The following is an 11119-nucleotide window of genomic DNA, read 5'->3' as shown; positions in this document are numbered from 1 at the left end:
TGCACCTGATGACCTAAGAGGACTGACTGGGTTATAGTCAGAGGAGTTCTGTGTTGAAATGGGAGTCAATGAAGTGACTTCACTGCTGGGGTAAAATGATCAAATGTCCTGTAAGGCTCCTGCATTATGATTGAGCTGAAGTTACCCTGCTACATGTTTTGATAATCCTGCAGATTGAGCTTTACAGTAATCTACCATGTTTGTTATGAACAGATAATGTATATATGTATATAGTATTTGTATTTTATTCTATTGTATGTATTATTCTATTCTATTTTATTCTATTGTATATAGTATTTTATTTTATTTTATTGTATTTTATTGCATTCCAGTGTTTTCTAATTTCTGCTACATAACTTTGCACTTTTGCTGTAACAAAACAAATTTCCCACCTGTGGGACTAATAAAGGTCATCTTATCTTATCTTATCTTAAACCATGTTCTCAGAGTCAGTTTGAGATTACAGAGTGCAAAAACAAAAACTAGGAGCAGTGAGTCCAGCAAACAAAGCAGGAGCAGTTCCAAACCAGGTGTGGCAGGCTTGGCAGGTTTGGAACGCTGGCATTGCCTGACCGGGCAGGGGAGGGTTGGCAGGTTGTGGCAGTGCCAGACCAGGTGTGGCAGGTGTGGCAGGCGCTGGCGATGCCGGCAGTGCCAGACCAGGTGTGGCAGGCGTGGCTGGATGTGGCTTGGCAGGTGCTGGCTCGGGCAGAGCACAGACCTCTGGCTGGGGTTGGAGCACGACCAGACAGCTGTACGAAGACAGGTGTACGCAGGCAACCTCTGGCGGAGACGGAACAGGACCAGACAGTGGATGACCTCTGGTAGAAAAAGACCAGACGGCACGGAGGCATCTGGTGGAGACGCTTCTAACTGTGGGTGTGCAAGGCACACAGCAGGCTCTGGTGAATGTGGCTGATGCTTAAGCCTGTCCAGTGTACTCCTGGGAGCAGGTATAGGCGCAGGGACTGGCAGAACACCCAAGGTACTGGTAGGTTTGCAGTGGTCCAAAAACAAAAACTGTCATGACATTATGTCCTGGTGATCAGTGAAATGTTTTAGGTAATTTAAATAAAACTTCAAAACTGGCTGCTCAAATAAGCGTTTAAAGATGGCTGTGATGTACTAGCCACTAGTACTGCTATTAGGATATTAATGCAGTTTACAACACAAGCAATAAAAGCCAAGAAAGAACGTTAGCAGCATGTTCTAATTACCCCAGCGACTTTCAGTAGGTGTGTCCCTCGCAGTGTGCCGTAGCAGGGCTTATCACGCATTACCGGAAGCTTGGAGGTCCTTTCCCCCGCAGACTCCAACATGGTGAGCAGTTTCCCCTCACTGTTCCTTTCTGAAATAATCCCTAAACATCACTTTTATGTTTTATACTACAAAACTTTTATGTGTTCTACCTTAATTTCTAGCGTCTTATTAAACGGAGGATGTGTAAATTGTAGCTGAAAGCGTTGATTCTTGCTCTTAATTGATATTTTAAGACGACCTGATCCTTCTGTGCGGGTTTGTCAGCCGCGGCTTGCTAGCTCGGCTGCGGCTATCGCTGTTAGCCTGCTTAAAAAAGAAGAAAAGAGTATTACTGTCAGGAAGCTGAGCTGTGCCGTATTTTTTATTCATTTTTTTTAAATCTAGATAAATTTAAATCCTAAAATATGGCACAGATGTTACCGGTGTGTGTGTCCCGGCTAGGCCGAAGCCTGCTGTGCTAGTATGGGTTCAGTTAGCGCGACACGCTAACAGGACCCACACTCACCGGCCTTCCCAACGTGGTTTACTTTCTGCTATAAAATAGCTGTATTTGTTCGTGCCTCAGGAGAACCAAGGCCGGTTGTTTTCTGTTTTGCTAACCGGCTTTGTCGCCTCTTCTCCAGGCCAGAGGACCGAAGAAGCACCTGAAGCGCGTTGCAGCGCCGAAGCATTGGATGCTGGACAAGCTCACCGGAGTGTTCGTAAGTAATGTTTCCACATACATACTGAAAACCTGTGATGTTCACTTCTGTATCTCAGTGTGAAAACTTGGATTTAGTTTGTTAACCACTCCGTTAACAATGTCGGGTGTGAGCTAGTGTAACATCACAGATAGTTTGGAGCAGGGTAAATGTGCCCGTTTAAAAATATTAAAGTCTACGCCTTTAATCCTGCATGTGTTTTAGTCCGTTATTATTTGAGGTGACCACACATCACAACAGTTAAAAGATAGATTATGCTAATTTAATTAATAAGACGTTTATTATTGTGGCGCAGACTGTGTAATGCTAACATGCTCTATTTAGGGCTAGCCACAGCAAGTCACCTGCCTCCATCTCACCCTATCCCTAGCATCCTTTTCTGTCACATCAGCTGTCTTCTTGCTGTCCTTTCACTCTTGCAGCAGACTGAATACTTAAGCTTGAAATTATTCAAATCTTGGCAGCTTCTTGTCTGGTAGAAAAGAACAAATACACTGTAATGCCGTAAGTTAAGCCATGTAGTTCAAATGTAATGGTGTAATTACATGAGATCAACAAACTAGGGCTAATTTTGTAGTGTAACAAACAGATTATACTTGCTTATGTAACCCACTTCGAGTTGTACACACTCAGGCTGCCCTGAAGGATGGAGAAAGTGTAACACTTGCATAAGGTGACTCCTGTGAGTCTTAAGGTGGAAATGTGGGTCTGTGACTGCAGTGAAAACTGTATCACACTTGAACTGATGCTTAATTTCATCTGCTGGCACTGGGTGAGAAATGATGGTGGCATAGAGACTGTATCGCTTTTGTCATTTTAAATCTCAGTTTTTTAGAGACGTTAATGTTTATTCTGCTGGAATTGTTGTTTACATACTTTGAAGGATATAAGATGGTCTGTTAACATTGTCAGGTTACCCAGTGTGTTTGTGATGGATGTGTGTATTTGTGTGAGAGTGCTATGAATGGTCAAATAATAGTAATTGGATATGCCCTCTACAAAGATTCTATGTGCTTGGGTGACAAATGTCTACAGAACTGTAGTGTTTTTACTTTATTATACCAAAAATGTTTTTTGGTCATATTGCGTTTTACTGAGCTGTAACAACGAAGGGATTTCCTAGCTGCTTACAAGCTGAGCTGTCTTCAGTGAGTCTTTCATGCTGGGTTTGACCTCTTGCTCCACGATGTTGGACTGTAGCTGGTACTCCTGCTTCTGCACTGCAGCCTGTGGCATGCTTGGCGTAGTGGCACAAGAACCAATGCTGTGTCCTGGTGACCTTCAGCTCGTACTGGAGCTCCTGTGCAGATCGAGGAGGAGCATTGCGGTCCAAGACTGTGGAGTGTTAGAAGGAAGGAGAGTGAACTGGGCAGCCAGGGTCAAAAACACAAGTGAATGAACTTTGAATACAAGTGCATAAAGCGGACATGTGAATCTGCTACAAAGTCGACTGTATTTGTGGGAAATACTTGGCTAATGAGCTTGAAGTGGAGTGCGCACAGAAATCATGAAAAACCTTCTTGTTTACAGACCATAACGCCTGCTTCCTTCTTCCTTCCTCCTCAGGCTCCTCGTCCTTCCACCGGTCCCCACAAGCTGAGGGAGTGCCTGCCCCTCATCATCTTCCTGAGGAACCGCCTCAAGTACGCCCTGACTGGGGACGAGGTGAAGAAGATCTGCATGCAGAGGTTCATCAAGATCGACGGCAAGGTCCGCACTGATGTCACCTACCCTGCTGGATTCATGGGTGAGTTTTAGAGACTTCTCCACAGCTCAGATCTGCTGAAGGGTTCAAGATGTTCCAACTTCATTAAATTATGAAAAATGAGGTCCATCATCAATCATCTCATTTTTCCTGTGAATTGGCTGAAGTGTGTGAGTGTGAGTGAGTGAGAAGCCAGAAAAAGTATTATAGTAGTTGTTGTCTTAATGGTCTGTTTATTAATTATAAAATGACAAATAACCGAATATTCGGTTACAGAAATTAAACTAGAAAGTGCATTTTCTGAAGAAACTGCAGTGTGAATGCTTGAATCTGAATGTATGCACTGAAATGAATTAATTGCTGAATTTTAAGTTAAAAATGTTGAATGAGATGAAAAATACAGAAATTTTCACCTGAAAACAAAAATGCAGAACTGCTAAAAGCTGACATCCACACAGAATTTGGAAAATAGCTGAAAATGTTTTAATTGTAAATGAGAAAAACCTAAGTAATGAGAAAACAAAATTCAGAGTCAGAAAACATCTGAATGAATATTAAAAGTTCATATTCTTTGAATCACTGAATGACTAAAATGTGATCCCTCCACTTGGATCCACACAGTTGTAAAGATTTCAGTCTCTGAGCTTTTAAAGACATGCTGTTGGATAGAGAACAACAATAGCTATGATTTGAGGGTAAAATGATGGCTGTAGAGCAAACACTGTGGACACAGCAGCAGCTGAAAGAGAAGTGTTTAAGATGAATCTTGGCACAGTGAGAGACAGAGCTCGTTAGGCAGGCAGGTGTGAGCCTGGTTGCTATAGTGACTGCACCCAATGGCTCCATACACACGCACAGACATGCATCTCACTTTTGCTGCTTAAAATGAACAGAAAAGTCAGCCCGAAACAAATCATTCCCAAATGAAAAGTACAAGTCATATCGACATAATTCTTTCACTGTGAGCGGCAGCAATGTCCAGTCTACCAAAGTCTCAGTTTTCATGCCTGTGGAGTTTATTATATGGACGTGGTGACAGTGTAAAGACAGCCTGCTCTTCTGATTTTCAAAGGAACTTTCTGAGCCATTTTAACATTGGAGTCTATGGAGGAGTTGGAGGGAGGAGGCTGCGCATTGGTGACATTTATGACAGAACCATAACACCTAGTACAATAATAAACACGTTGGATGAAAGAGGACAGCGATGGCTACGTTTTGAGGGTAAAATCATACCTGTAGAGCAAACGCTGCGGACACAACAGCAGTTTTCAGAAAAGATTGTAAGATTAATTCCCCGTCTCCTCTCACTCTAGCAGTTGAGCTGTCTCACTCTAGCCCCAACATTCCGTCCCATACACACCCATTATAAACTCTGAAACAGCTGAAAAAAAGGATGAAACTTAAACTGGAACTGAAGAAAAAGTATAATAGATATTGAAAAGATAAATACAAGTTGAATAGTTGAATGTCTTGTCTTCGTTTTAAAGTTTGAATGGTGGCTCTATGTCAACGTATGTGGAAGTAGGAGTTTAAAAATGAGTAAGTTGAATGAGGATTTGAAGGGTCTCCCCATTGAAATACATGGGAAATGTTTGTTGAAAAAAGTTGAATAAAATTAAAAATATAAATGTTAAAAATGAGAAAAATAGAAGCAGTCATGTCCTAACGAAGAGGAATCTAACGGTCTTTGAATGGTTTTTCTAAGTTGAACGGTTTTGAAGGAGTAGGACTTCAAAAAACGTATGGAAGATGATATAAAAAAAATAATAATAAAGATTACAACAACAATACTGTGAATGCTTTTACAAGCATTCACACTAATTAGGTCCTGCAGGAAATTAAAAGCAGCAGCTTTGTAATTTTACTGGCTAAGTTATATGGAGTAAAAAAATAAATAAATAAATAAAAAATTCTCCAAAGCAGAGGGTAATTTTAGACCAAACACACTCCTGAGTGTGTGCTACACAAGTGGGAATACAAGGTTTAAACCACAAATCAAAGTAACGGCGTCAAATTCGTCTGCCAATAAAACATCAAATGCTGCCTGTAGTGAGATGACTGCCTGTCGAAGAGCTGAAATCTCCAGTTACACTTACTGCTCGTTCAGATAAGCCAGAATATAAAAGATGTTTAAAGTTCCCCAGTTTGAATTTATTCTTAAATCACGTGAGATCCCAGTTTGTAAACTGTGTATGATGTAACATTGGCTCTCCTGCTGACCAGGGTTAGTTAAGTGTTTTGTAATTGATTTAGTTTTAGTTTAGCTTCAGTGTTAGCTTCCCCTATATTTTGTTTTTTGTAGGATTCAAAGTTTCAGTCTTAAAGTTTAAGTAGTTATTTTTTGTTTAGTTTTTTCACATCTAGTTTTAGTTGACTGTGATAATTTTGCTGCTGACAGATTCACAGAATAAGTGGCTCTGTAAATAGTCTTTGGATGGTTAGTGCAAAAGGAGCAGTGATGAATTTGTTGGTTTGATCAGCAATGAGCTGAAATTACACAACCAATTCCTCTAAGAAGTTCTGAGCTCCAAGAAGACTTGTAATGTTAAGCGTGTGCCTGAACCTCCAGTATAAATGCTTACAGGACTGTGTTGATATCAGAGTCCGTGGGAACAATGAGCAGCATGTAGTCACAGCTGTAGCTGTATCAGAGATGTGGAGAGACTGGGAAAAGCAAGAGTTTCCAAAATAACCTGAGTTACTGCTTCAGATAATTCCAGGGAAATAAATCTCCGAACGCCGGCTTTGTCTCTTTGCTTGTCAGTGACGGCAGCCAAGCCAGTAATTCAGAGCAGGCGTTTGGACAGTGGTGACAGTCGCGCCGCCATCAGTTTTCTCTCCACTTCAACACCAGCCAACAGCCTCACGTGGAGGTGTGGCTTTTTAATTTCCAAATCCAAGGGAAGCCTCCACTGCAGGATGTTCGTGGCCTATTTATATACCGTACATACACGCTAAACACTAGGTCACTGCAGCTGTAATATTGATGACTCTGGTGTTTTGCGTCATAGGTCAGTTTGAATGAGCTTGTTTTCAGGTGTTGCTGTTGGGTTACTTTGTTTTTTGACTTCTGTGTCATTTAAAGCAAAAACGTTCATTAAAACCTGTTGCATGTTCTTCTGAGGATGTCCCCATCACCGAATGACGCTCTGAAGACCAGGCTTTAACTGGCAGATCTGAGTGGACCTCAGTCTTTCCACACTGAGCAGTCATCACCTTTGCCTGTTCACACCTTACTCTCACAGCATTTCTTTATTGGCGCTCTCTGCTCTGGGTTTGTTTTTGGCTGGCTGGCAAACGCTTTGTGTACATTACTGCCCCCTTCTGGTAGTGGTAGTCCATTACATAGCGGTGCCAGATTTATAAAGAAAATAAAAAGTTTTAAAAAGTTAAGTGTGCCCTAAAATAAATACCTGATTTTAAATACCTGAATAAGTTGATCCTGGCATTCATTCTGTGTTTAATTGCCAACTTCAGCATCAGAGGCCTTAAATTGGTGCTAAATACCATCCAAACATCAGCTCTTAAATGTATGAAGGTAGAGTGTAAGTTTTCTGCTTTTTAACAAAGTTTGATGATCAGCTGTTGGTTTGAAACACCACGGGATTCATTCAACTGACGCCTGCACTGTTTGTGTACGCAGATGTGATCAGCATCGAGAAGACTGGTGAGCACTTCCGTCTGATCTACGACGTGAAGGGACGCTTCACCGTCCACCGCATCACCGCCGAGGAGGCCAAGGTGAGAGCTTTAATTCATCCTCAACCCTCAAAGTACAGGCAGGTCATTTGTTACTATAGTACTCTTTTTATTTTCGCTTTTGTGTTTGTCATTCCCACACTGTTTAATTTTTGAGTTTCTATTGTCAGTTATGATTTTTTTTTTCTCTTTTTGTACCAACAAATCAAACGCACAGTTACCTCACTCAGTTACTGTAAGGTAAAAAAAAAAAAAAAAAAAATCACAATCAGAAGTTTTGTTTGTGCCAGAGTCGGTGTTCATGAGTTGGATTCAAACCGGTGTCGGTATCACCAAATTCTGTGTTTCAGTCAGTCGTGCTGGTCGTATGATGAGGTTTGGGGATTTAGTTTTTACAGGAAATGTCCGGATTTCCTAAAGCACGTCCTTCCTCTTACAGTACAAGCTGTGCAAGGTGAAGAAGATCATCATCGGCACCAAGGGTATCCCTCACCTGGTGACCCACGACGCCCGCACCATCCGTTACCCTGACCCACTCATCAAGGTCAACGACACAGTCCGCATCGACCTGGAGAGCAGCAAGATCACAGACTTCATCAAGTTTGATACTGGTACGTTCAGCTCTCTGCAGAACCTGCAGGCTTGTTTTCCCGTTAATGAAAAACATCTCTGACCGCTGATCTTCACCCTCCTCCTCTTCCAGGTAACCTGTGCATGGTGACCGGTGGTGCTAACTTGGGGCGTATCGGTGTGATCACCAACAGGGAGCGTCACCCTGGCTCCTTCGACGTGGTGCACGTCAAGGACAGCACAGGCAACAGCTTTGCTACCAGGCTCTCCAACATCTTTGTCATTGGCAAGGTGAGAAAGTCATCGCTGTCTGCAGAGCTGCAGTGCACAGCATCTGGACCAGGGGGATGTAAAAATTGGTCCAGTGAGAAGAAATTTCCTCAAAGTCTTCTATTATGATTCAATCCGAAGTATTTTGAAGTTTACTAGCGGTGTATCAGTGTCTGCGTATAGTCAACAACTGACAAGTAAAAACACAGCAGTGTTGAATTTTACAATAATCATGAGGATTCTTCCTTTCTTTTCTCCTTTCAAGTAAAACAAGGTTTTCATTCATAGATTTAAAAGTAGAGCTTTTTAAAAAAGTGTAGTTTTTTTTTACTTACTAAATGTAAACAAACTGGCTTTAACCCTCCTTTCAGTTTCCCTGACTTGCTACTTCTGACTTCTGAATCTCACCTTCTTGCTGAGTTGATTACTGTAAAGACAGATAAAAAGCTGCACTGGTTAAAATAACCTGATCATATTTATGGTTTGTGCAGGTTAAAATAGAAGCGGTCCATCAGAATCTAGTAATAAGTCTTTAAAGACGGTCTTCTGGGTTGATATAAAAGATATAAATATAAAAGTGATTTTATATCATGAGTCGGGTGACTTTGGAGCAATGATGACGATTTGTGGTTTTGATTAGTGATGAAAATAAACTACCAATTCCTCTAAGAAGTTCTGAGCTCCATCACCAAACACTGGAAACTTCAGCTTAAGTGAACTGAGCGTGGGAACATGACTGAGGCCCTGTGCAGCAACAAACAGCAGTGATGGTTTAATATTGGACTCATTAACGCCGAGTGCTGTGCCCTGCGTTTGATTACGTCCTCCGGGAGGAAACAAAATGCAGACAGGGTGCATAACTCGGGTTCCTGCATGTCGTTAAAAAGTCTTTGTCTGAAATCAAAATCAAGGAGAGTAAAATGTTGGAAAAGTCATAAATTTGCGTGCTTTATACCAGGAAACGCACTACTGAAAGCCATCATGTTTAATAGCGTGGGCCATTAAAGCAAACTGGATCTGGCAACAACCAGAGTCCACAAGAGGGAGTAAAGTGCCACGAAGCAAACACACACACACTGCGTTTGTTTTCCTGCTGATTTTGGCTCACAGCGAGGAGCCGAGTGGTGTGAAAAGCTTTATGAACTCCTCTGTCCCACTGAATCGCACATTAATGATTACGAGGACCTGGCCCTGCGGTGGGAGCGTGGTTAATAAAACGCTCCTCTCTGCTGCCTGACATTTATTTGGCGGCCGGTGTGATCGGATCTGTCGCTGGCACGGTCGTCTCTTTGCTGCGAGACATTTATGTGGCGGCCTCGGAGCTGTTCTTTTCTTCACCTCAGTGACGGCTCCTTGTTGAAGTGTTGGCGTGCAGATAAATGTTAACACAATTGAGCATCATTGTTTACTGTTACAGACTGAGGCGTTTTTCTCACACTGAGCACTTAAAGAGACGTTTGTTCTGAATAAATCTGTGGCACTGTGGCCGTCTTGAATATGTCTGTATTCACTTTTTGAGTTGAAATTCCGGCTTTATATTTTACCTGTTCAGGTGTATTTTATCTTCTGACCAGCACTAACTGCTCTGATCTCCTGTCTGATCGTAGGGCAACAAGCCGTGGGTGTCCCTGCCCAGAGGAAAGGGAATCCGTCTGACCATCGCCGAGGAGAGAGACAAGAGGCTGGCCGCCAAACAGAGCAGCAGCTAAACTGGCCCAAAAGCAGCCTGATCCCTGGTTTTCAAATAAACTGTTATTTACAAAACACTCAGATTGGTCTTGTGTGTTATTACACTGGAAATGTGTTTTTTCATGCTTAATGTCCTAAAAGTACCTCAAAGTGTCTCAGACGGTGAAAAAATGACTCCTTAAATGGTGCTTTTGAGTGAAAATGGTCAAACCAGAAAAAGTCAGCAGTTACATTCAAGTCAAACTTTATTTATATGGCACAGTTTAAACAACCTCCAAAGTGCAAGTTATGCAAAAACAACAGTATATACAACAGTCACTAAAATCACCAATAAATGTGCACTGAAAGCAATCAGATAAGTAAATAAGGCTATGACAGCATAATAAAAACCAGGGTGTTAGTTTTAAATTTTACTTGAAAAATTGAATACTGTGACATTTGTTTGTTAAACCTGCAGGATTCTGAAGACGAAGCAGGTTTATTATGATTTTAATCCTAAATTTGTGGGTTTTCTGACCACAGTGTGTAAATCGGTAGTTTAAACTGTTTAAACACTAACATTTGTAACTGACTCACTATGAAAGCTCTTTTGGCTGAAATATTAACCACAGGTGGGGGTCGGGGGGAGTGATGATTACAATAATATAACTTGACATGAAAGAGCAAAGATGTGGGATCAGAATGTTTCAAAATGACAACATTTAGAACTCTGTAAGAAAACATTGAGCATATTAGATTAATCATTTTAAGATTGCTGCACCAGATGGCGTTTGGCTCTGGGGGCGGGGAGTTCTTGTTTGCAGAATTGCATTAGATACAGGTTTAACATTCACCTGATGAAAATGTTGATCCATTGCGTACGCTCAATAGCCACTTTGCTACATCTCTCTAACAGCTTGGTAATGTGCATCAGAGTGGGAGAAAAAGGTGAGTTTTAAGTGACTTTGATGGTGATGGATGGGTTGATCTCGGTGAGCAGCAGTCTTCTGGGTGAAATCCCTTGTTAAAGTCAGTGGTCACAATAGAACAAGCTGACAGGAGGGCAACAGTTGTTCCAACCAAGGTTTGCAGAAGAGCGTCTCTTAATGCACGCAGCATGTTGAACATTGAAGCAGATGGGCTACAGCATCAGAAGACCACATTGAGTGCCACACCTGCAATTTTGCTGAGCCAGTTCACCCAGGCTCACTAAAAACAGACAACAGGATCAGAAAAATACTGTAAA

At 41.7% G+C, this 11119-nt stretch overlaps 1 protein-coding gene and 2 non-coding genes across 3 annotated transcripts; all 3 read left to right on the top strand.

Moving 5' to 3' along the window:
• The first annotated feature begins 1242 nt into the window (after nt 1-1242).
• On the top strand, nt 1243-9973 carry rps4x (ribosomal protein S4 X-linked). Its single transcript, XM_031757410.2, has 7 exons — nt 1243-1320; nt 1884-1961; nt 3528-3708; nt 7310-7407; nt 7805-7976; nt 8069-8226; nt 9813-9973. Exons 1-7 carry the CDS (start codon nt 1318-1320, stop codon nt 9912-9914), a joined length of 792 nt encoding a protein of 263 aa, XP_031613270.1. The 5' UTR covers nt 1243-1317; the 3' UTR covers nt 9915-9973.
• LOC116334171 lies at nt 6119-6194 on the top strand. Its single transcript, XR_004200526.1, has one exon. It is a non-coding gene; the product is annotated as a small nucleolar RNA SNORD61 (small nucleolar RNA).
• Nucleotides 8816-8888, top strand: LOC116334177. Its single transcript, XR_004200527.1, has one exon. It is a non-coding gene; the product is annotated as a small nucleolar RNA SNORD61 (small nucleolar RNA).
• Nucleotides 9974-11119: the final 1146 nt, after the last annotated feature.

The sequence above is a fragment of the Oreochromis aureus genome, linkage group 3, assembly GCF_013358895.1.
Source record: "Oreochromis aureus strain Israel breed Guangdong linkage group 3, ZZ_aureus, whole genome shotgun sequence".
NCBI lineage: Eukaryota > Metazoa > Chordata > Actinopteri > Cichliformes > Cichlidae > Oreochromis > Oreochromis aureus.
This window is presented reverse-complemented; position numbering and strand designations above follow the sequence as displayed.

Excerpts from the sequence above, each read along its gene's own strand:
- rps4x (XM_031757410.2), top strand. Across the intron at positions 1,962-3,527 it reads ACAAGCTCACCGGAGTGTTC|GCTCCTCGTCCTTCCACCGG; the intron begins GTAAGTAATGTT and ends CTTCCTCCTCAG. Across the intron at positions 3,709-7,309 it reads CTACCCTGCTGGATTCATGG|ATGTGATCAGCATCGAGAAG; the intron begins GTGAGTTTTAGA and ends TTGTGTACGCAG.